The sequence below is a fragment of the Epinephelus fuscoguttatus genome, linkage group LG10, assembly GCF_011397635.1.
Source record: "Epinephelus fuscoguttatus linkage group LG10, E.fuscoguttatus.final_Chr_v1".
Classification (NCBI taxonomy): domain Eukaryota; kingdom Metazoa; phylum Chordata; class Actinopteri; order Perciformes; family Serranidae; genus Epinephelus; species Epinephelus fuscoguttatus.
This window is the reverse complement of record NC_064761.1, coordinates 44,578,203-44,603,635: the sequence shown is the minus strand read 5'-3', so window position 1 is coordinate 44,603,635 and position 25,433 is coordinate 44,578,203. Positions and strand designations below refer to the sequence as shown.

General features: G+C 43.5%; 2 protein-coding genes across 6 annotated transcripts; one reads left to right on the top strand and one right to left on the bottom strand.

The window, feature by feature from the left end:
• Positions 1 to 53: 53 nt before the first annotated feature.
• On the bottom strand, positions 54 to 17,814 carry reep6 (receptor accessory protein 6). 5 transcript variants are annotated; one of them, XM_049588291.1, is made up of 7 exons: positions 17,681 to 17,814; positions 12,661 to 12,757; positions 11,591 to 11,771; positions 5,569 to 5,662; positions 4,583 to 4,721; positions 4,265 to 4,433; positions 2,233 to 3,947 (listed from the first exon to the last, which is right to left on the bottom strand). In XM_049588291.1, the coding sequence occupies exons 3-7, from the start codon at positions 11,721 to 11,723 to the stop codon at positions 3,778 to 3,780; spliced, it is 705 nt and encodes a 234-aa protein (XP_049444248.1). In that variant the 5' UTR covers positions 11,724 to 11,771; positions 12,661 to 12,757; positions 17,681 to 17,814; the 3' UTR covers positions 2,233 to 3,777. The 5 variants fall into 5 exon arrangements, with proteins under 5 accessions (XP_049444250.1, XP_049444251.1, XP_049444248.1 ...); XM_049588293.1 differs by lacking the exons at positions 12,661 to 12,757; positions 17,681 to 17,814 and adding an exon at positions 54 to 1,668 and having other exon boundaries at positions 3,817 to 3,947; positions 11,591 to 11,873; XM_049588294.1 differs by lacking the exons at positions 12,661 to 12,757; positions 17,681 to 17,814 and adding an exon at positions 54 to 791 and having other exon boundaries at positions 3,817 to 3,947; positions 11,591 to 11,870.
• On the top strand, positions 12,232 to 21,903 carry zgc:113223 (uncharacterized protein LOC541424 homolog). The gene is made up of 8 exons (XM_049588283.1): positions 12,232 to 12,357; positions 14,662 to 14,719; positions 17,455 to 17,579; positions 17,701 to 17,775; positions 18,232 to 18,327; positions 18,402 to 18,530; positions 19,411 to 19,572; positions 19,713 to 21,903. Exons 1-8 carry the CDS (start codon positions 12,301 to 12,303, stop codon positions 19,854 to 19,856), a joined length of 846 nt encoding a protein of 281 aa, XP_049444240.1. The 5' UTR covers positions 12,232 to 12,300; the 3' UTR covers positions 19,857 to 21,903.
• Positions 21,904 to 25,433: the final 3,530 nt, after the last annotated feature.

The following is a 25,433-nucleotide window of genomic DNA, read 5'->3' as shown; positions in this document are numbered from 1 at the left end:
GCACGTCATGTGACAGAGCACTCGTGCACTTAGTTTCATTCTGATTAGCACTTTATTTCTTATCAATACGTAATTGTCGTATCAAGGTCAAAGATTCATTTATGTTTATAAACAAAACAAAAAAGAAATCACATAAATAATATCAACATGTGTGATGAAAACAAAAAGAGGACACACAGTGTCACTGCTGCGAAGCACCCAAAGCCGATCCATGAGAAACTGTGCTGCACCTGCACATGTTGAGGTGCCCCGCCCCCACCTGTGGGCAGCTGTGGTTTATACAGGTGTTAAATATGAAACCCACAAATAAACTGTGGCTATAAAAAGAAAGAAAGTGCAGCTGGAACACTCACTGCCTGCAGCAAACCTCTGCAGCTGCTACTTTCTTTGCCTGTAGGAGGCGACACTGGAGCGTCTCCACCTATGTCACAGGTGGTGCAATGATGGCGCAGCTCTGCAGCCTGCTAAACACGAGCTGCTGCGTTAGTTATGGACCAGTTTCAGGTGCTTCGCTCCTAAAAGACAAAAAAACATCCTACTGACACCCCCCCAACAAAAAAAACAAAAACAATAAATATAAATAAATAACTAAACAAAATCAAACCGTGCTGAGTTCAGCGTCTGCAGAGTCAGTCTGAGTTTTGGACGTTGATATAAAAAGGAAATCAGTCTCTTTGACAGGAGGTGTTCTTCTCACTGGGATCTGTCAGGATGAAGTGTGAAACCTTCGCTCTCTGCTCCTCTTCCTCACTGAGGCTCTTCCTCCTCTTCCTCTGCTGCTATCTGAAGGACTGAAAGAAGAAGACGGAAGTCAGGGAACACGAGGTAATGCATCCTTTTCTTTTAAAGATCAACAATTCTGGTTTTTACTAACCCTAACCACAAGCTTTGACGCAGCAGGTAACGTCTTGAAGTTATGTTTTTTATTTAAATGGTTTCTGTTGCTGAAATTATGACAATTCATCAAAAACTGTACAGCAGAAATTTAACTACTTTGTGACCTGATTAAAACTTTAATGAAGTCTGTTGATGAAAGTATGGAGAGTAGTAGAATCTAAAAGTAGAGCAGATTTTAGATGAGATTTTTTTTTGCTAATCCACTGCCACTATTAAAAAAAAAAAATTTGATTTAAATTTAGAAAACAGATCATATGACCATCTGGGGCTTTTATTTTGAAAATTCAGCTTTGTCTGTTCTTCCTGGTAAGCTGATGTTACTGTCTTGAGGGCTTTTATTTTGAAAATCCAGCCGACACCCGAGCCACCACCGAGAGCTGCTGTTGGTTGGTGTGCACAGTGTGACGTTTACCACAAGTAAATATACAATTCAACAAATAGAATTTAGTGTCTGACAAAATAAGAATAAATGTATATTCACTGTGGTTTCATGAAAGAGTTTCTCAGTAATGAGCACCACATTACACAGGTCTTTGCAGGCAACTCCTTTGGAAATTAAAAATGAACCAAACACACTTATTACTGATCATTTTCGGTGTTGGAGGTGGGCGGGGCTATGCTTTGGTTGATATATTTATCACAGATTAGGACCGTAAATTTGGAATCTTGAAAAAACTCTGAATTATTCAACAAGACATTTCTGAGTAATTCTGCTCTGTATGGTTTTGTGTCACCGCCAACGACTTACCGTCAGTCTACACTGAGCTCATCCTGACGTGCAGACAACAGACACATAAACAACAATTAAAAATAAATAAAATGTTTTCGCATGAAAATAAACCATCTCTACAACTACTGCTGCGGTCTGCGCTGCGCATGGAGACATTTCTACAGCAGTAAAGGTTCAGTGTGTCAGATCTGGGCAGCCCTAGTGAGAAGCCTTCAGGTCTGTTCAGGTCTTCATGGAGGATCACGTCAGCTCCATCTGCTGCACTCAAAGCTGCTTTACCTTTAAACCAACCACAGCACTGATGTTCTACGAGGGTCACTGAGCTTCACGCTAATTCTCCTCCACCACCACATTCACCACTAACACCAGACCGGTGAACTTACCATACTGGTTAACCCAGGAAAGGCTGGAACAGGTAACAGGACAGCAGGGTTAGCATTGTCTCGTCCTCATCTCTGATCTGACGGTACATTCATACAATTTGTGATAACTATTTATTTGGAGTGTCTGCGGACACATAGATGATAGTAATAATAATAATAATAATAATAATAAGCAACATTTCAACAGTTTATTTATTAAGATTTATCAATTCAGCTGTTTTGTTTTGTTCTGTGGATGTTTAACAGATTATCTATAAAGTATATGTGACAATCCATGTTGAGGTAACCTGTGGTGTCCCAGGTTGAGTGAATAGTTCCAGTTCAGCTAAACTATTGAACTGAGAATATTATCAGTGAACTGTTGCATGTGCTCTGTAGATAAACATCTACAGAATAAAGGGGAACAGTCTCAGCTGATGAGCCACTGAAATGTTACAAATACTCTACAAACTGCAATCTGCAGACGGACTGTCTACATAAAGTGTTAACAACCATGTGGAGCAGCATTTTCTCCCATAAGGACACTAAAGATTTAACTATAAACCCAAACTGCAAATACAGCCATGAGTGGTGACTCCACAGGTCAAGCCAACATGGACCATCAAAAGATGAAAGGATCAAGACCTCTGATGGTTTCACACGCCTGAATAAAAGATAACTAACAGGTTTAACAATGATCGGAAAAATGTTCATTCATTTACGACCCAATCTGTGTCGGGCCGAGATCTTTTTCAACAACACCATCTCTACCTATTGGTCAGTTGGGAAAACATTTCTGGGTCATGCTTTAATAGCTGAGTTTAAAATATCTGTTGAGTATGTTGATGTTTGGACAAAGTGTCCTTGATTTATGGACACATTTTGCAAGAGACCAGTGCACGTGGTTGGAGCAGGACCCCCGCTAGTTAACGATTACAAAATCATTTTGTACATGTTGTGAAACATATTCAGCAAGTTTTGTAAGGATTGGACAAACAATTTTTTTTATCTAAGCCTTGTTTTCACCCAGCAGTTCAGTTCAGTTCAGTTCAGTTCAGTTTGGCACTGTTTCTGTTCCCACAGTGAAAGTTGTGGATGGTAGCAACAGAAGCGTTCCTTAGCGTCCCCATGTTTGGTCCCCCCTCTGTTGGGGTACCTAGCACACAGATCTGGTACTAAAAGGCGGAGCTAGAAACCCTGCAGTCTGATTGGTCAGTAGAGGACGCTCACTCTGGTGTTGTGTGTGCTACAAACGGACTGTGTCTGTAGCTCTACGTTTCACCAGCTACTTGCAACGACACGTGGATGAACTTCGCTGTGTCCCTTCCTACTGTGACCTGTACTTCAGCCACAGTGGAGCTAAAAATGTAAAATTTGTCCTGAGAATGAAATAATTGGGCCAATAAAATTCTAAAGCGTTTATCCTCAAGACATTTCATGACAATATGTTCTGCAAACCAAGCAACCAACGTCTCTGCTGAACAAGCAGACTGCACTGACACTACTCAGAGAGACGAGCACAGTGAGTCCAAGAGGTCGTCTGAACCTCAGGCTAAATCTACAAACACTAACTCACATGAAGACACACAGACACTGCAGCTGAGACCTCAACACAGCACGTCTACATGCTCTACGAGGACAGGTCAGGGTTACAGTGATGAATTAGTATGCTGATGATACTGTACTGTTACCACAGCTTAGCGTAAAGACTGGCAGCAGGAGGAAACAGCAAGCCTGGTTCTGTCTAAAGTTCGGCTCATTTAAAGCGCATGAGGCCTTTAAGGTGGACTAACTGTCGGGTGGGGGAAGCAGCTGCGCTTTACGTACTGGTCGATCTTCGCTTGGCTCTGATGGAGCTACTTTAGCTGCGGATGAACTTGGTAAACTTTTAGCTTCAGGCTGCGTGACTGATGGTGCAGGATTCACCAGAGCTTTATTCTTTATCAGCGTGGACAGGACTGCAGAGAGAGAGGGAGAAATATTGCATCATAGAATTAAAAAGAATGCTTAATGCTGGTGTGTAACCACAGTGAACTGCTGCTTCGACCCAATCACCAGAATAAATGTTGGCACTGTTTCTGCAAACGGCGGATACATCAAATTGGCACATTCTTCACAGATACGTTGAAACTTTAAGTTTTCACAACATGTTGAGCTCAGATACTACGTCACTTTAGAAACGCTGATGTGATATGAAACGTACAAATGTGATGTATTTGTGGTTTGCAGAAACATTTTCTTCTGGCGGCTGGGTGGGTGCTGAACTGGTCTGTACCTTCTCTGGTGAGGTTCTCGGCGGCAGCCATGGCCCTCCCGCCAAGGTCGCTCACCATGTTGTCCACTGTGGCCTCATGGCGGAGGAAGATGGGTCGAACCACTTTGTTGTAGATGATCTGGGAGCCGTTCCACGACATTGGAGCCATGCACCACAACAGGAAGAGACACTGGAACCACAGAGGACAAATACTTATCTACATTTTGATCCTCATTAGTCACAGCAACTGCTCTGAATACTTTGTTTTGATACCAAGGTACCAAGGGACTACCAAGGTTGCAGTAATTTGCCAACAATCATTGGTTTGTGTTTTCTCACCTTAAAAGCGTAGTAGAACGGGAACCAGTAGAGGAAAATATCGGAGAAGAACTCGCCCAGGCTGAAGACGCCATACACCACCCAGTACGTCAGCCATTTTGTGTCGTCTTCTTTGCTCGCACTTTCAATGGCTTTGACTCTGCAGATACGAGTGGAGACAACCTGTCAGGGTGTTTCAGGTGAGCAGAGGAATATACCTATCGTTCAAAAACCAGCAGGACAGGATGGGAACCTTAAACTGTTTCAGTTTTTTCCAGTGAAGATGTCCCAACCTGCTGCGTGTGTCAGTAAACAGGCAAAGAGACGTGTCGCTTATCTGAAGAACAGCTTGGTCTGACAAAGTTTCGGGCATTTGCTCCACCTCTAACCTATTTTTAAAATAACAGCAGTGCGTTACTCAGGCTCCGTATGTCATAGCAGAGTTTTGTTGAGGCTATTAAGATCCTTTCAAAGGGTCACAAGATGCGTCTGAAGGATCTTGAAACTATTTAAGGGGTATAAAGATTTGTGTTTAACTTTAAGACACTTAGTTCTTTTCTCACATCTTTGCCTTTTAGTAAAAGACTGAATAATTGTACCTTTTTAGCCTCAAACTGTTAAAAGAAACCATCTGAGAAGTTTAAGCCCCGTACACACTGTGTGACTCTGTCCCGTCCCAGACTGAAGACGACCAGCGGTAAAGAAATGTGGCGATATCATGTTGTGGCTCTATGCATTCCGGTACCTGTACTACTGTACTATAGTTCGCCAGTAACAGATTTAGTATGTCCCAACTCAAAGTCTGTCAAATACAGTGTGCAACAAACACCAGGATGTTCTACTACATCTGGTCAGAGTTTGCAGTCCAACATAAAAGCAAGAGAGTCAAAGTCAAAAGTTGTGATTCTGAACGCACCTCGTATTTTTTCAGATATGTGTGTCAGAACAAAGAGAGAACAGAGGAAACACAACAACTGGATCTGTAACTTCATTTCAAAATTACTCACGAATAATACGCTGGATAGACAAAACCAATCAGGTTGCAGAGGAGGGCGGCACCATATCCATACACCAGGTAGAGTCCTGTCAGTGAGACGGCACCTGGAAGAGACACAACGGAGACAGACGTCATGTCCACACTGATGCAGATAAATAATAATAATAATAACTTTATTTGTAGAGCTGAAGGAACAAAGTGCTTTTAAAGGTACTAATAAAACATAAGCATAGACATACACCTACACCAACACATACATACCTGTAAGCATGCACACATGTACACATGGCTGCATATACAAACACTCCCATACACACACTCAGTCTATCAACCTGAGCGTAAACAGGTTCGATCAGTCTTTGTCCCAGAGCAGACCCAGACCAGCAGACCTGAGGGGCCTGTCTGGACGGTGTGAGAAGCTCAGTTATAAACTCTAGTGCCAGATCATTGAGAGCCTTGTATGTGATTCAAAGCACTTTACAATGGATCCTAAAAGAGACTGGAGGCCAAAATAGTGGTTTTGGTCAAAAGTCCAGCTGCTGAATTTTGATCGATTTGGAGCTGAGAACTGAGGATTCAGCAATTAACATAAAATACAAGGACAAGAACAAATCTGATGTGAGCACAATTTCTAAAATGATTTAGGAACAGTCACATCGACCAAACGAGCTAATTTCTCGATCCTTTGATATCAACTTATTCCCCCACAGTGATCAGCTCTGCCAGTGTCACATCCCTCTGCAGAAGGAGAGTTCTGTTCTCACCCTTGGAGCCAGCATTTGTAGAATATGAGACTGAAGGCCATGTTGATGTTGGTTTCTGCACATGCATGTAGACAGATAAGAGGGACCCAGGCCAAAAATACATTTATATATAAAAACCAACCAATGCGAGAGCCTGCAGACATACAGAGGCAGCCATTCAGCTGTGGCACACAGAGCACAGTGCTGTATGCGATTTCCACAACCAGTAATAACGCACAAAGCACAGTGGTTCACAGTGTCTAACTTCTTTAGGCACTGCTCAGGGGCGTTCATGAAAAGCAGATCACCATCATCCAGCATCATCTATTTTTGTACAATGTAGTACCATTTGTCACGCATCACGGCTACTCATAATAAATATGTGATGACAAAGAAAGAACCTGCCGTCACTGTATCGACTGTGTGTACTTTGTGTGTTTGATAAGAAGTGTGTGACAGTGATCTCACAGCATGAATCATTACTGTACAAGACATCCTCTTTTCATCCTGTGTCTGTGTTAGTCATTATTCACAACATGTCATTGATCTGCAGCCTTATAACATTTATTCATTCATTTTCTGTGACCACTTATCCTGCTGGAGGGCGCGGGAGGCCCAGAGCCAGACTATCACAGGGCTGACACATAGAGACAGACAACCATTCACACTCACATTCACACCTACGGACAATTTAGAGTCACCAATTAACCTGCATGTCTTTGGACTGTGGGAGGAAGCTGGAGCACCTGGAGGAAACCCACACTGACACGGGGAGAACATGTCAGAGCACCTGGAGGAAACCCACGCTGACACAGGGAGAACATGTCAGAGCACCTGGAGGAAACCCACGCTGACACAGGGAGAACATGTGGGAGCACCTGGAGGAAACCCACGCTGACACAGGGAGAACATGTCAGAGCACCTGGAGGAAACCCACGCTGACACGGGGAGAACATGCAGACTCCACACAGAAGGGCTCCCACACCCTGGGGTTCAAACCAAGAACCCTCTTCCAGTGAGGTGACAAACCACTGCACCACTGTGCCGTCGTCCAACAGCCTCCTCATAATGCTTACAGTAAGGTCTTTCTCTCACTTTACAGAAGTACAGTTTAATCACAGTAATATTTAGACTTTACTGTGAGACTACAGTTAAATACAGTAATTAATAAGAGCACACTGCTAAATCACAGAAATAATAATATGCAGACGTAACAACTGTGACATCACAGTATGCAGCTGTCACTACACAATGATTTACTGTAAAATGATACAGTAATTTACTGTAAATGATTCATGTCTTTATTTCAAGCTGACTCGACTACTGTAACACACTCTTAACTGACCTCCCAAAAAAAACCACTGAGACTTGAGCTGATTGAAACTCCGCAGCTATGAAGCAGAGCCAAGAGGACAGAGCACATGAGGCCAGCCTGAGCTGCTCTGCACTGACTTCCTGTTACATTAACAGGTGATCTTAAGCTCCTCCCCCTTGTATACAAAGCCCTCCATGGGCTGGGACCGAGCTACTCTAGGTAACTCCCTTGGTAACTATTTGCCTCCAAGAACACTGCGATCACCTGCTGCTGGTTTATTGGAGGAAGATCAGGGATGCAGCCTTTGTCAGTGACGCCTCAAAGCTACTGAACACACAGATATCAGAGAAGCTGCTCGCTGAATATTTTCAACAGAAAGCTAAAAACATATCTGTTCACTTTAGACTTTACCTCGCTCTGACGTCCTCGTACAGTCTGAAACTCTTTGTGTTTACGCTTCACGCTGCTGCAGCTCTTTTAAACTCTTACTAGATTTTATGATTTACAGTTTTACAGCTCTATGATTTTAATGAATCAGTTAATTCATGTTTTAAACTGTTTCAAATGTCCTTTTATATTAAATGGCCTTGTTTGTCTGTTCTATGGTCAAAATGGATTACCTGCCAAGTATGGAACATTTTAAAAGTAGGATTAAGGACTATTTGAGTACTAAATGCACATGTCCTGTTACTGAGCACTGCTGGTGATTACTGTCTTGAAGTGAATTGCCAACTGTTTTGTAACTGTTTGTTTCATGTTGTCTGTTTTAACCTATTGTGTTTTTTTAGTGCAACTATTATGCTGCTGTCTTGGCCAGGGCTCCCTTGCAAAAGAGATTCTGAATCTATTTCCTGGTAAAATAAAGGTTAAAATAAAAAAATAAAAAAAATTATGTCTGTTTTCATGTGAAGCACTCAGAGCTTATACTGCCCTTATTGTCAGGACTTTGTGCTGCATTTATTGTATGAAACGTGACATATAAATAACCTTTAATATTACTGTTATTATTATAATACTTTACAGTGTAGAGACAAAAAACAACATATTTACATCCCTTTAATTGACCTTCATGGACTTCCTGTGTCCAGTTGAGGACCTGTTGCATGTCATGTCAACCGTCCAATAAAAGCAAACATGTCACAAGAAGAAACATTTAAGAAAAAAAAAAAAGCCTCTAAATTCAGTTGTGGGCGACAAACGTGGGTTAAAATGAGCCTGAAGCTGTTCAGTGTCTGTCCGGCTTTAGAGGATAATCACCAAACATGAACATTAAAACTTCCAAGAATCAGAAAACTATCAAATCTGTGCAGAATTAAAGACAAAGGTGAGTTCACTGATGAAGCTGTGATCATATCTGGGAGGTGTAAACACAGACCTGGAGTCTCTCCTTTAATGACAAAGGAAATGAGCGAGGACTCTGCAGCAGACACCTGCACCTGAGCGAGGGAGTGGTGTGAGGAGTGTGTCCTACCTCTGATCAGCTTATGTGGCGGTTCGCACATGGAGGCCGTTCTGCTCTGCTGTCTGTCTCTGTGGATAATCTGCTTTAACGTGACTGCAGGAGGACGCAGGGAGAGTGGGGGACACTGTGCACCAGGCACTACAGTGACATCATGTCAGTGTGCTACTGATCCACTGTATGAGCATCAGTGTGGCATGAATAGACTGCTGTTCACTGCTCAACACTGAAACACGCTGGTTCAACGTCAGCGCTCAGTTTTTATTCTCTGTATTGATTTATTATCGATGCACAGTTTGATCCAGAGCGTCAGGGCAACAACGTTGTGTCGCTACAAGCTCCCTGTGAACTGTCCCCGTTAACTCAACAGCAGGACTGATACTTTCAGCAGGTTTCTGATTCATCAGCTGTAGTCAGTTTTAGTGCGCCGCATGTCTGAAACTAACTCTCAGATCTTTTGAATCAGATCTTAAACATTTATTTTCTGCGGTCTCTTATGGAAATAAATTTGGGACAATGTTTTTAGCTGCTGCTGTTTTAGCTGTTTTAGCTGCATTTGACTTTTACTGTTTGATTTTTTTTGTTCAAATGTATCTTTGAATTTTATGTAGTTTTATACTTTAAAATCCGCTTCATGTGTTTTACATATTTTCTCAATGCCTGTCTAGCACTTTTCCTTTTCACTTACTTTGGCATTTCTTAACTTGGACCCTGTTTCAATGTGTCTGTGTCTCAGTGACTGATGGGAGCAACAGTACTGAGAGCAGTGAAACAGGCTGTAATGTAACTGTGCTGTTCACAGCGTCAGTGTGCGTCCACTGACAGTGTTTGTTTCTGTCACTGGCAGGCTCAGATTGTTATTGTCAGTGTCTGACTACATCATGGAAAGGATCCCTACAGAGATAGAGCTTTGTGTTAAAGATAACGATCCAGAAACAGCCCTGAAATCTCCGTCACCAAACACTGAAGTTACTCTTTAATGTTAGCTTCATGAGCTAACGTTTGCCAAAACACAAAATTAAACTAGTAACTGGAAAATGGGCGGAGTCTGTCTGCCCAACCACGGACTGTGTATTTATGAGTCTCATGTAGCCGGATCTTTCTGCACAGCTCTGTGTCAACACTACACACAGATCTGGAGTCACTGATTATCTTTCTACTACAGGGGAAAACGCTCTGGCTTGTTTGTATTTCTTTTAACCAATCACAGTCGTCCTGGGCGGAGCTAAGCTCAGGATGCAGTGACGGTGCTGGTTTTGTTTCATCACAGTAGCCAGTATCTCACTATCACTATCCTCATTCAGATTCTAAGAAGCTACAAATTATATTCAGCCACAAAATAAGTCTGAAAAGCTGCAAATCAGAACGAAGTACAGAGAGTTGTTGACTAGAGATGATACGCCGTCTCATGGTGGTCACTTCCTGTCAGCGTTACAGATCAGAAGCACAGAGAGTTGTTGACTAGAGATGATACGCCGTCTCATGGCGGTCACTTCCTGTCAGCGTTACAGATCAGAAGCACAGAGAGTTGTTGACTAGAGATGATACGCCGTCTCATGGTGGTCACTTCCTGTCGACGTTACAGATCAGAAGTACAGAGAGTCGTTGACTAGAGATGATATGCCGTCTCATGGCGGTCACTTCCTGTCAGCGTTACAGATCAGAAGCACAGAGAGTCGTTGACTAGAGATGATACGCCGTCTCATGGTGGTCACTTCCTGTCAACGTTACAGATCAGAAGCACAGAGAGTTGTTGACTAGAGATGATACGCCGTCTCATGGTGGTCACTTCCTGTCGACGTTACAGATCAGAAGTACAGAGAGTCGTTGACTAGAGATGATACGCCGTCTCATGGTGGTCACTTCCTGTCAACGTTACAGATCAGCAACTAGTCACGCTGGGGGGCAGCTTGAACCAGCTGTGTTGTTTTTAATTATCAAAAATCAGATATATAGTTTGTGTTAAAATGATGAATCTCATATTTAAATTTTCTGTGTCTGTTACCATGAAATGTGCTGACGTGCAGAGAGCAGCAAGTAAAGATGGACGTTTAAAGACGGTGGCCCGTAGTGGACACAGGCAGCTCACAGATATTCATTTTACTGTTGCTGATTTACATGTGAGGCTTCTCCCCTCTGATCTTCAGTGAATGTGCAAAAACAAATTTATAGGAGAAAAAACAGGCTGAAAAACCCCACAGGGTCGATGCCAATCACATCGCCTGCAGTCATGTGATCCATTGTCAATATAAAACATTGAGTTTAGATCAGAACTTTAAAATCTACAGCACGAATGTTGACCCAGAAAACTTCCTGATCATTTACAGCTTCATGTTGACAGACAGCAGCTGTTCACTTCATGTTCACAGGAGGATTAACTGAATCCTCTTCAGTGCTCCTCTGACATGCAACAACACGCGTGCTGACCCAAACAGAACCACAGCAGAACCTTCAGTGAAGAGTTAAAGGAGAAGCGATCAGACTGAACATCATCAGACACACAGACCTCACCTACCCCCTGCAATGATCTTCTTCTTTATCCCCGTTTTCTCCTCCAACTTCCCCAGGAAGTCCGTCACCACGTTCTTCTCGTTCAGAAACTTGTCGGCTCGGTCTCTGATGGACGACAGGATGTCCAGCACGCCCATGGTCCTCAATCAGGTCCTCAAATAACGGAGGAGTCAGACGGAGACGACCTGCAGTGGAGAGGACAACACAGCAGAGTGAATGTAATCCTCCCACAGCAACAATCTGGTCTGATGAGGAGAGGAGGAGGGGGAGGAGGTGAAGAGGATGAGGAGGAGGGTAACAACAGTATCTGCTGAGAGACTAACTGAAGGACACAGAGAGTCAGAGCTGTGGATCAGGTTCATGTTCTTTGTTAAAGGGTCAGTTAAAGTTTCTGTCTGCAGACGACACAGTGGAGCCCCCTGGAGGACACCACCGGGACTGACGACTGTCAGCCTGGGTCCTGTAAAAGTGAAGTTTTGTTGTGATTCAACAGTGACAGGTCCACACCTCCTCCTCCTCCTCCTGCTTCTCCTCCTCCTCCTCCTCCTCCTCCCTCAGTGTGACGGCAGGATGACATCCAGCTGCAGCAGCAGAGATGTTCCTGACAGCAGGAATGTGTCCTGCAGGCCGACACACGTTCATGTGAGCAGATAACAAACCTCCAACAGACTTCAACTGCAGTCTGACAGAAAGACACAGAGCTGCTGAGAGGACATGAGAGGATACAGAGCCATCAAGTACACTTTGTTCATCTGCTGCTACGTCCTCTGGGTGAGTGTCTGTGTGGGTGAGGGTCTGTGGGTGAGGGTCTGTGGGTGAGTGTCTGTGGGTGAGGGTCTGTGGGTGAGTGTCTGTGGGTGAGTGTCTGTGGGTGGATCAAACATGTCGCCTCACACATTCATCAGTGAGGTCGCTCTCTCTTTGCGAGGAAAACTCGATCAGAACAAACTCACTGTGACAAGTTTGAAAAGAAGCGATTCATTTATGTACAAATTAAATAGTGACAAAAAAAAATCTCAACACTGTTTTTTAAAGATCCACTCTGACACGTGATATGAACTGATTTACATGTACCTGTTCACCATATGGCCAAAAGTATGTGGTGTGTGTGATGAAATGAAGTCCTCATGCGTCAGCGCACAGTGACGTTTATAGGGAGGCTCATTGCTGCCTGGAAGAAAACAAACAAACACGTATATATATATATATATATATATATATATATATATATATATACTGTCACAAAGGAAAGTGACCAACAAAATGTTTTCACTGAATTTTAACCTTCTAAGACCCAACAGAGATCCCGGCTGACCTATATAAGCCTCGGGTGGTGACGGAACGACCCGCCCTACTCCGCTAGTCCTGGTTACCTTCATTAGTTGGATTGGTGAACCTTAGGGTGGGAATGTCGAGGTAAACCAGCCAGAGGCAGAGGAAGACCCCGATCACACAGGAAGTGCTTCAGCAGCTTGAGGCAGTTTTTATGTTGCTACGCGCCTCATGTTTCTGCGCTCTAGGCGCCTGGCGTTTCAACTCAGAGCAAAAAAAAAACGCCCAACGTCATGTCTGCTCTTTCTCCCATCGTTTACAGTTGGTAAACAATGGAGGACAAACTGGTGGTGCTCTGTCACTTGGTAGGACCACTATTCATATTTGTTATGTTAGGCCTGAGGATAGACAGCAGGTTGTCAAACTGCCCCTGAGTCGTCCTAAAATATGTCCATGATGGAGGAGAAGCTCCTGGACCAACTGGTGGTGCTCCCCATGATCCAGCCTCTTTTTTAGGGTCTCATGTACCCACACAGATCTCTGTTTATCTGCTGACAGCCTCTCACCCTCAACCAGAGCTACAGACAGCACCCTCTGCCTCAACATGGCAGCAGCTGATTACTGGAGGGTACACTACATACAATAAATAAATAAATAAACAGTAGATTGATTACACGGGATGGTTAGGGTACGGAGGTAATGGGCTGGTTGCCTGGCAACAATAAAAAGGCGCAGCAAGTGTTTTTAGTGGCATTCAATTCAGAAAAAAAGGCAGAGTGGCGTACGTCGCATTTTGTAACCCGCAAAACACTTCCTGTGTGATCGCTGCGTACGGCAGAGGAAGGCGGGTCATCCCTTCACCATCCTAGGATTCACAAATTCACATAGCGGGCGAGTTTTAAAGTGAGAGTGATGACATGATCCGAAAGAATCCAGCGGTACCGACCATGTCTTGCTCCTCAGGAGGAGGTTAAATGACATACTGAATTTAGGTTCAGCGGTGACGAGGGAAAAATGACATGGCCGTTTCACTGAGGTCCCTCGACCTCTGACCTCAAAGATGTCTGAATGAAAGTTCTGTTGGTACCCACCAGCCTCCCCTTCACAGACACGCCCACTTTTTGTTAGACCCAAAGTCCCAAAGTCAGGATTTCATCCTCTCACCTGCAGAAACACGTCTACACCCACACAGATTCTTGAGATTAGTTTTAACCCACGCTGTCAGATGATTCAGATGATGATCACTTTCACCTGAACAGATATAGCTCCGGGTCATGTTTCAGCCTAACTACTACTATTACTATTGCACACATATTACTGTCTGCCCGCATCTGTTTGATCTTTCTTTTAATGTGTCATTTTATTTTATTATTATTATAATAAAATAAAATAATAAAATAAAATGTATCATTTTATTTTATCATGTTGATCTGTTCTGTACGACATCTATTGCACGTCTGTCCGTCCTGGAAGAGGGATCCCTCCTCAGTTGCTCTTCCTGAGGTTTCTACTGTTTTTTTTCCCCGTTAAAGGGTTTTTTGGGGAGTTTTTCCTGATCAGCTGTGAGGGTCATAAGGACAGAGGGATGTCGTATGCTGTAAAGCCCTGTGAGGCAAACTGTGATTTGTGATATTGGGCTGTATAAATAAAATTGACATTGGAATTGAATTGAATTATCTTAGCACAGGAGGGAAACTGTTAGCCTAGCTGCATCAAAAGAATTTCCAGCAGCTCAGATTTTGTCTGATTTTATGTTATCTGTGCTTCACGTGGGTCACTTCCCCCGATGAACATCATCTGCAGGTTGTGAGCGCCATCCTCACAGCGGTTGGAATCTACGCCAAGATTGCCAAGGAGAAAGGTCAGTCAGAAAATAATTACAACACACTCGACAAAACTTTTTCATATCCTGAACTTTTGAGTCCAGTTCAGACCAAAGATTCACAATGAGACGAGTTGAAACCAACAACCACTGTCATCGCTCCGTTCTGTAACGTTGTAAAAAGCTGCTGGTTGACAGGAAGTGACCACGATGACATGGTGTATCACCTCTAGTCAACAACTCCAAACCCAGCATCAGATGGACTGTATTCATAATCAGTACGCCACAATAATATAAATAACCAGCGCCAATTCATCAGTCAGTGAGAATGTGTGTGTGGGCGGGGCATAAGCACATACAGCCAGCAGCAGCAGAGACCCACCGTCTGACACCGGCACACCGTGAGGACAGAAACAGAGGAGCACCTGCTGCAGCAAGCCAACACGCCGTCTGCGGTCATTTTGACTTGACCAGCTGACTTCACTACAAGCTGATTGGCTGTTGAAACAGGTGACGCGCTTTAAAACCAGCTGAGTGTCAGGTGACACCATCAGCCGGTTTGAGTCCAGTTCACACCACTGTCTTTGACAAATGTTCTCTGTATGTTTTTCACGTACTTTTCAAACTGGGCCGGGTTCGTTCATCCAGTTAAATACAGGATGTAAAGTGACTCCACATAACAACAAGAACATTTAACAAAAGTATAAAATTCAGCTCAGTAATAATTGGCACGGTTCATACACAAAGCAGGAAGTGACTCAATCATCGATTTCATCTGGTGGATTTTTGCTGGCAGACGGGCAGGGAGCTGCAGGCGCCGATAACACGGGGCGAAACCAAACACTGTTCATCTGCACACGCCAGGATCACACAGAGCTGGTTGAAAATCGATGAGCCTGTGGCAGCTGCTTTTATTGCACGCATCGTAATGAGTTGTCGCCAACTGGAGTAATGTTCACTTCACCAGCCTCTCCTCCACTGTGCTCCGCTCCGAACATGTGGACGGGTACCGCCCTCAGTGAAACACGTAGAGAGAAAGAATCACAGTACAGACTCCCCACAAATCACTGATTTCTGAAAGACGGGACATTTGATCATTTTTGGCATTAAAATAAAATAGTTATTTTTATGCTGTACAGTTACAGGTGAAACACTGATGAACGTGTCAGCAAAATGTTCACTGACAACGTACTTCATTTGTTTTGTACATCCGCCATCCCAACACGTTCTCATCCCAACTCGACAAATATCACCGCTTTGTCAGTGGACCTACGCGTCAAAATATGCCGCGCTGGGTTCCCTCCTGCATCAGTTTTGCTACGTTTACGTTTGTTGTGTCTTTTCAAAATAAACTTACGATTTCATAAGAAATGTACAGTTTCTGCTCGTAACATGCACACGGCGTTTTTCAATATAAATTAACAACGCAGGTAAAACACTTTGGTTTTAGGTTTATTTCCTCAAGTCACATGATTAAATTTGGAAAACTAGAATTACCACCCTGTGGTTGTATGACTCCTCCCACCAGTCCACCCTGTGGTTGTATGACTCCTCCCACCAGTCCACCCTGTGGTTGTATGACTCCGCCCACCAGTCCACCCTGTGGTTGTATGACTCCGCCCACCAGTCCACCCTGTGGTTGTATGACTCCGCCCACCAGTCCACCCTGTGGTTGTATGACTCCGCCCACCAGTCCAGTGTCTCTGACAGTCTCCATCCATGTCAGTGAAAACATGGATGCTTCACACACAGAAGATCTATACAATCAGCACAGTTTCAAGATTAGAGTCACCAATTCAGTATCTGACCAAATGTCTCCCCTTCTGTTCCTGAGATATGACGTTAAAACATGATGATGTCACAGTCAAGATGACCTTTGACATTTTCACCTTCATTATTTTATCCTGTTAGACATTTGTGTCAAGTTTGGTCAGAATTAGTGAATGAATTCTTCAGTTATGGCTCAAAGCATGTTTTGTGAGGTCACACTGACCTTTGACCTTCAATCACAAAATTCCAAGTGGACGTTTGTGTCAAATCTAAAGAAAGTCATGAGAATGAGACAGACAAGGTCACAGTGACCTTGAACCACCAAACTCTAATTAGTTCATCACACAGTCAGTCCAAGTGGACATTTGTGCCAAATTTTGAAGAAAGTCCTTTGTGGTGTTCTTGAGATATCACGTTCACAAGCACAGGACAAACGGACGTATGTACAAATGGACAACCCAAAAACCAACTTGTTCCATAAGGTCAGATTATTAAACGTTTCCTGATGGTTTGTGTTACTGTTCACTGGCGTTCAATGTGCTAACTGGCTAACTAGCATCAAGACGCTCTTCCTGTTTCCTGTTCTGAATGATGAATACAGACGACCGCCGTCTGCTGCTGTGGAGAGGTACTTCCTCTCAGCAGGAGCAGAAGGAACGAGCTGGTCGGCTGTCAGCTGTCGTCTTTGCGGTGTGTTTGTGTGCAACTTTTTGGTTGAGATACAGCCTTCAGGTGCCGAAGCAGAGGGCTTTTGTCGCCGCTAGCTCTCTCCAGTCGGTTTTGTGTGTCAGGATCTTAAAACTGACTCGCCTGGTGTGTATCATACTGCTGCAAAAGGTGTGTTGGTCTCATCCCCGGCAGAGTGGCAGCTGACAATGCTGCTGATGACATTCCTGAAGATGAGCCAGAAAGTTTATCGGACATGTTTCAACTTTTACTTGCTACAATGGCTAGAATTCAACTGTGTGTTTTCTCTTTCTGTGTGTGTGTGTCTGTGTGTGTAGATGTGGTTGACACCCTGACATTGGATCCAGCTCTGCTGTTGATCATCGTCGGCTCTGTGATGTTCCTCATTACGTTCCTGGGGTGTTTTGGGGCGCTGCGTAACGCCATTTGCCTGCTGAAGACGGTATGACTCATCACTGATCAGCTGAGCTGTGTCGGGTTCAGTGTGACGTGTCGCTGTGTGTTTAATGTGCTGTTTGTTCTGCGTGTCAGTGGTGTTCTTACTGTGTTGGCTGTTCCTGCAGTTTCTGGGGATCCTGGTGGCCGTCCTCCTCCTGCAGGTCGCTGCTGGAGTCGTGGGATACCTCTTCACTGACATGGTAACATCACTGTGCTCTGATGAGACAGGAAATATAAACACATCACTTCCTGCAGCACGGTGACTTTTTCCTTGAAGTCTACTCTCTTGCAAAACAGAAAAAATATAGTTTGAAACACGTCCAGTAAAATACATTTCACCAACGTGTCGTTTATCCAAGTCACTTCCCCCAACAACCACAAGGGGCAACAGTGAGCTCAGTCCATACTGAAACCAAACACACGTGACACAAAGGTGAAATCTTATTAAAGTACTTTTTGTTTTTACAAGAGAAAAGATTTGGAGGATGACGAGTAACTGGTTGATTTTTTCCAAACTGCCCAACCTCTGTTTGACTCGTGAGACTCAGGTCACGCAGCCAGCTCATCGTTTCAGTCCAAAAGACTCATCAGTCTTGTTCAGATTAACTCAAATAAATCACCAAATAAAACAAAACAAATCTGATGTTGTTGTTCAGGTGATGGAGAGGACGGAGATGCTGATGATGAAAGCCATCGTCCGCTACAGGGAGGACCACGACCTGGAGAACGCCATCGACTTCATCCAGAAGAAGGTGAAGAAGAAGAATGATTCAGTGACTGAGAGGCAGCGTCAGGAGTTTTATGAACTAGTTTGTTGTGTTTGTAGTTTCAGTGCTGTGGAGTTGAGAGCTATACAGACTGGTCCCACAACGCCTACTTTGAGTGTTCAGACACAAACCCCAGTCTGGAGGTCTGTGGAGTTCCTTTCTCCTGCTGCGTTCGCCTACAGAACCAGGTTAGACTCAGCCCGCTCGCTAGAAGGAAATGTTGGCACTGAACGTTTCTGCAAACCACCAGTACGTCACATTTTTATGGTTCACCAAACTTGGGTGTTTTTTTTCCAGCTGCTTCTTAGGGGGTGATCACACAGAAACGAGACGCTAGAGACGCGGACGCTTCAAAGATGCTTGAAACGCTGGAAGCGCTTATTCAATGCGCACTAGCTACTGGCGTCTGACGCTCAAAAAAAAAAAAAAATTTAACTTTTCAGCATCTACGCCAGAAAAAATGGCCGTGTAAAAAGAAGCTTGAACACTGGTCAGACACGCCGTATCACAGGAAAACAATGGTTTTACTGGCATTGCGTTTCTAGCGTTTCATCTCGGTGTGATCGCTCCTTTAGGCGCCAAATGTTGGTGTTTCATAGGCAACCTGTTGCTGTTTTTTCAGCAGCTTTTCAGGCACCAACCATGGTGTTTTTGCAGCGGGGATACCAGCATGAAAAGCAGTTGTTTTTTATGGAGACATCACTGAGTTTCCTGCCAGGACTGTACCACCAAAGCAGGGTATTTTAAACCAAAACATTTTTTTTTCCTGACCATAACAAATGTAACGTATTTGTGGTTTGCAGAAACGTACAAAGTATATTCTGGAGACTGGGTTGCACAATCACAGTCTGTCTGTCTGTCTGTCTGTCTGTCTGTCTAGTGGTGGTTGTGATAGCTGATGTGTTGAGTGTTATTTTAAACACGTGTAAACGATTATTTGGCGTGTTGTTTTTTGAGACATGACCGTGAAGTCAGACCAGAGGAGATGGACAGGGAGTGGGGACAGACAGAGAGACAATGACCTTCAACATCTGTCACCTCTGAGGTATGTGTTGTGTCCTCCTGCAGACGGTGCTGAACACCATGTGTGGTTATGGGATGCAGCAGCTGAAGGAGGGTCCAGCTGCTCAGGACATCTTCACCATCGGCTGCCTGGAGAAGATCGTCTCATGGGCCAAAAACAACCTGCTGCTGGTGGCCGGACTAACTGCCGGCCTGCTGCTGCTCGAGGTACCGGCTGCTTTAGTTCATCTAAGGAAAAAAAATAAATAAATTAAAAAAAACAGGACTCGGCTGCCATCTGAACGGTGAATCGTTGGGTTAATGAGAAAATAAAACAGTCTCTAACATGTTCATGTTTCCTCCTGCAGATCTGCATGATCTGTCTGGCTGCTGCTCAGATCTCCAGGATAAAAAAAGTCCAACAACTCAAGAAGGAAATCGAAATTCAAAGCCGATCTGAAAGAAAGGACAGCTACTGGCTTCCTGCTTTTGCCAACTTTGACGACGAATGAAATCTGTTTCTGAGGTCTGAAGCTGATGGAGGGGACGGAGTCCTACTCACTCTGGGTCAAATAATACACGGCTGATTGTTGATCAGATGGGTCGAGACAAGACATGCTGCGCCCACTGTGAATTCACACTTTGGTATTTTCGGAGCGTGCCTCGGGCTGTCACAGCGGGTCGACAGGTTCCATGTCTTATTCCAGGACTTGGAGAGTTTGGTGGTTGAACTACTACCTCATGTAAAAACATCTTTGGGTTACATCAGATGTTTTTATTAACCCTCCTGTTATGCTGCAGCTCAGTTTGACTCTTTAAAGTTTGAAAATCTGTGTAAAAAAAGTGTTTTTATGTCTCCACGCCGGTGACTGTCATGTCCAGAGGCATTATGTTTTGGGTTGTCCGTACGTATACCTGTCCCAATCTCGTGATCACAATATCTCAAGAGCGCCTTCAGGGATTTTTTTCAAATTTGGCAAAAACATCCACTTGGACTAAATGCTTAAGTCATTAGAATTTGGTGGTCAAAGGTCAAGTGTCAAGGTCACCATAACCTTGCACCCCTCTCATTTTCATGAAAGTGATATGTCAAGAATGCCTTGAGGTAATTTCTTCAATTTGGCACAAACGTCCACTTTCATTAAAAGATGAACCAGTTAGATTTTGGTGGTCAAAGTTCAAGGTCATCGTGACCTTGCATCTGTCTCATTCTTGAGAGTGCAATATCAGGAACACTGTGAGGAAATTTCTTCAAATTTGACATGAACATGCGCTTTGACTGCCAAATTCGAATCAGTTCACTGTTTAGTTCAAGGTCACTATGACCTTCTCATGAATATGACATGTCAAAAATGCCTTGAGTGAAATTTTTTTTTTTTTTTTTTTTTCAAATTTGGCACAAACGTCCACTTTGAGTCAGCGATGAAGTGATCAGAATTTGCTAGTCAGAGGTCAGATTTCAAGGTCACTGTGCCCTCGTCTGTCTCATTCTTGTAAACGAGATATCTCAAAAACACTCAAGAGCGTATTTCTTCAAATTTAGCACTTGGACCCAACAATGACATGATTAGAATTTGGTGGCCGAAGGTCAAGGTCACTGTGACTTCAAATAACACATTTTTGGCCAAACGTCAGGGATTACTTTGCTAGTTAGGACAAAACTTCACACAACCATCTAACTCAAATAATGAAATAATGAAGTGACATTTTATATCCAAAAGGTCAAAGGTCAGCTTGACTGTGACATCATTGTGTTGTAACGTCATATCTCAGGAACAGAAGGGGAGACATTTGGTCAGATACTGAATTGGTGACTCTAATCTTGAAACTGTGCTGATTGTATAGATCTTCTGTGTGTGAAGGATGGGTGTTTTTGCAACCTGACGGGTTTACAGATGAATACAGTAATTCTAGTTTCAGTAAGAAACTTCTTCTGTTGGCTCTTAATTAGTGTGATCAACATTTAAATGAAACGGGTACGTTTCACGTTGGATGACAGCCATGGAGGCTCCAAGTAACGTAATAGTAAAAAAGAGGAGGATGTGTGTGAAGATGAAGAGATGAAGACCATCTAGAGGTCAATTCTGATTATGACAATTCTGATTACCAACAATCAGATGAGGAAATTGATATTACCGATGTCGGTTAAGCTGTTGTGTGCAGAAAACACCATAAAGACGGTGCCAGGGCCGACCAGGATCACAGTGACTCAAAGACATCAAGTCATTCAGTTCAATACGGAACATGATTCAAAGGCCTGATTTTAAGTGAACGGGTTAATTTGACCCTGAACAGCGGAGGTGTCTCGTCTCTTTTTTTATACATTTATTAAGATTTTAGATGCTTTTTGGATGATAAAACATGCAGCGGGTCACACTGACCCAGGACAGGAGGGTTAAAGAAAATGGTTTAAAAGAAAGTTAGTTTTGTCATCATTATGTGAGAAGATGTGTTTTTTATAAAAAGCTGTTATTTGTGGATTAATGAAAATGTAATGTTTGCAGTGTTGTCCTAATACAACAGGTGTTGGGTTGTGTGTAGTAACGATGTGTATTTTTACTGAACATGTTCATAAATCCTGGTGAAAATAAAGCTTTATGTAGTTTTTACTGAGACTCTTTTACTGTCATGATTTCTTCTGAATTTCTTAATCTTTTAACCTGGACCCCATTTATCCATGTTTTTATGTCTTAGCAACTAATGTGAGCTACAGGATTTGGAACTCATCACAGCCAGTTACTAAAGCCCCGTCTCCACCAAACCCTTTCAGTCCAGTCCCTCTGGAACCAGCAGTGACCCTTCAGACATGGTACCTAGACCCTGGGTGTGTTCAGACAGTCCTCTTAAATGTGGGCGGGGTTGTTGTCACTCACTGCTCCGTCCAGCACTCGCTGTATTTCCTCATCAGCGGTGACACAGATGGAAGTCTGCACCTGGTTTATCGTCCACAGAACGAGGCTGCACGCCCACATTTTCACAACAAAATACAACAGGCTGCAGTGAGAGTCTCTCTCCATGGGATATTTCAAAATAGCAGCTTTGTGCATTTAGTCCTTCTCAGGCAAGCTCAGGGGTTTAGTGTTGCTGTAGCCCACAGGAAGTGAGGATTAGAATATATGACCTTCACATAATCCGCTCCAAATGAATCTATATTTTTAAAGTCATTACTAAAAGTGTGTGTCATATAAAAACTAAAGTGATGGTCAAAGTTGTCACAGTGAAATTTAAGGTGTGCTGATGGATTCACGTCATCAACTCATGCATTGAGTAACATTACAAGTTAACGTTCCACCTTAAAAGTTGCCGGCAGTCGGCCCAGTGAATGAAGTGATTTTTTTCTCTTTCATTTTATAGTTGTAGTTTACTGATGTATGAACAGAGGTTACATAAAACCAGAGTGAGCGTCCTCTACTGACCAATCAGACTGCAGGGTTTCTAGCTCCACCTTTTAGTACCAGATCTGTGTGCTAGGTACCCCAACAGAGGGGGGACCAAACATGGGGACGCTAAGGAACGCTTCTGTTGGGACCATCCACAACTTTCACTGTGGAGACAGAAACAACTCCAAACTGAACTGAACTGAACTGAACTGAACTGCTCGGTGGAAACAAGAATTTTGACACTTAGAAAAACAATGTGAACCCGTCAGTGGCAAAAACCAACTCTTAGTGGACGTACGCTGATGGTGTGAACATGTCCAGAGAGGTTATCAAAAACTTTTGTTCCCATCAGTCACTTTGAGCCTTTTACCATCAAAATCTATGCTAGTCTTCTTTTTTTTTAAGTGGGGAAAAACCAGTTTAAAATAGGCAACAGAGCGCTTCCCCACTGCCTGCAGACAATATGTATATCTCACCGTCACAGACTGAAAACAGGTTAGTAAACAGTAGAAAGCAGCATGGAGGCCTGTGAAAGTGTTCTGGTAATTACTGCTTTTTTATATCTCTAACTTATTCAGTTGCTCTTTCAAACTCGTTGCAGGGGCGTGAATACAGACAGTGCAGTTGGTGCCTTTTATTTGTGCTTTAAAAAGGAAAACTCAGCTCTGTCATACTTTTCGTTTTCTTCCTTTTTTGGTAAAGCAGCAACAAAATGATATGCTCGTGCTACATAAACTATAAAAACTATAAATAATCTATTAAAAAATTCAATTAAATCAATCATTTCTTATTTTCTAAAATATAATCAGTTCATCCTCAAGTCCAAGTGAATGTTTGTGCCAAATCAGAAGAAATTCCCACAAGGTGTCCTTGAGATATCACGTTCATAAGGATGGATAGACGGACAACCTGGAAGCATAACCCCTCCAGCCACGCCTATCACTGGTGCCACCTTTTTACTCATTCATTAATATAAAGGTTTTAATAAAGAAACACAGTTGGCACCAGAACTGAAAAATAAGACGCTTCCTGTTTTGAACCCGTCTGGTGTTGTGCTGGTGACCCCTACAGGCTGCAGTGTTAATTACAGCCACAGTAAGCTGCTGATAACCGGCTGTGTTACAGCTCTGTCCATTAAATCACTTCATGCTCTGTTACAGTGTTCATCCTCTCATTTAGAGCTGCAACTCTTTTTTTAATTCATTCACTGTGAAACTAAATGATCCATTAGAGCATCTTATTTTGAAGTCAAAGTGACACATGCTTTCTGTACATGTCCTTGAGGAGAGAAACTCCCGGCATGCAAAGCTAGGGGACCCCTCAGTAAACCTGGTTAATCCCCGTTGTTCCTCCAGCACTCATCAAGTCTTCATAGTGACTTTAATCTGTGGTGGCAGATTAGCAGCTGAAGCACCTGTGGCTGCGTGTCGTCGCAGGGATTCAGTCCCGTGCGGCCTCACGCTCACTTTATTGGATTAATGAGTGCAGCGTTCTGCGAGTGTGTTAAATATAGCAGCATGCTGGTGACGACGTCCTCCATGTGTTCCCTCTGGAGCTCTCTGTTCAAGTCTGTGCGCTTAGTCTGACACAGACACGCAAATCAGAGTCGTTGGAAGGTTTTCTCTTCAGATGGAGGAAACGTGGACTCAGACAGTCGACCTAATGACGTAAATCATTAAAACAATTACTTCCAAGTTACAAATCAAATATATATTTCCCTCCGTTTAATCTTTTGAAAATCCAAGAAGCATCTACTTCATCTGTTGGAGAGGAAGCAGAGAAAGTTTCAAAGGAGCGTCGGTGGTTATATGGTCATGGCGTGTGGGGAGCAGGCGCACTAGAGACTTCTGTCGGCTGAGAGGCAAACTTCCAGTTTAGCGTTTCACTAACTTAAATAAGGAAAAAAGGATTTAATCTTGCGACACACAGCAAAGAGCCGTGGGCTGGAACTGAAGCCTGGCGCTGTGAAGGACGCAAGTCCAGCTGAGCTAGAGGTCGCTGTTGTGTTCCAATTGTTGGCCTCGGCCAGTAAAGGAAAGGTGACAGTTATGCGTAAGGTAACAGTCGGGTCAGCAGAAGGCCCAAAAGAGACCTAAAGGTCGGGCTACTTGACCTTTGTTATGAACACCCTCCATCTTTGGTCTCCCAGCTGTGGCAGAGGGAGCACAGCTGCCCAGGAAAGGGCACCTAGCTGGCTCTGTGGCCATAGCTCCCAAGGTTCAGAGGAAGTGAGACGCCCCCCGCCCCAGGCTCAACTAACGAGAGTGTCTTTTTAGATATGTGTCTTTGGTAAGAGACAGTCGAGGTGATTCAGGGCGAGCCAGGTGAACCAATAGAAACTTCACCAAACCATAGATCGGTACAGAATAACCTTATCTGGGAACGTGCAGTGACAACACTGTTTGGGTTAAATACGAGGACACATGGGCGAGGACACCCTCTGGACACTGTGTCTCACTCTGTATGTTGAGCTATGACTCTCCTCCATTGAGTCGTCTTTAAATACTTTCTTCAACAGTCGCCTGCTGAGACTTCAGAAATGTTATCGGACCAAATGAATCAAATCTCGAAAGTGAAACGAATCATTTGTGACGCTCAAAAAAATGTATCCACTGATTTCCAGACGTCTCTTTCACAATGTAAGTCTGCAGGAAAAAGTATTTTGGGCAAAGTGGCCAAAATAGCTGTGTGACTGAAATTCACTGTACT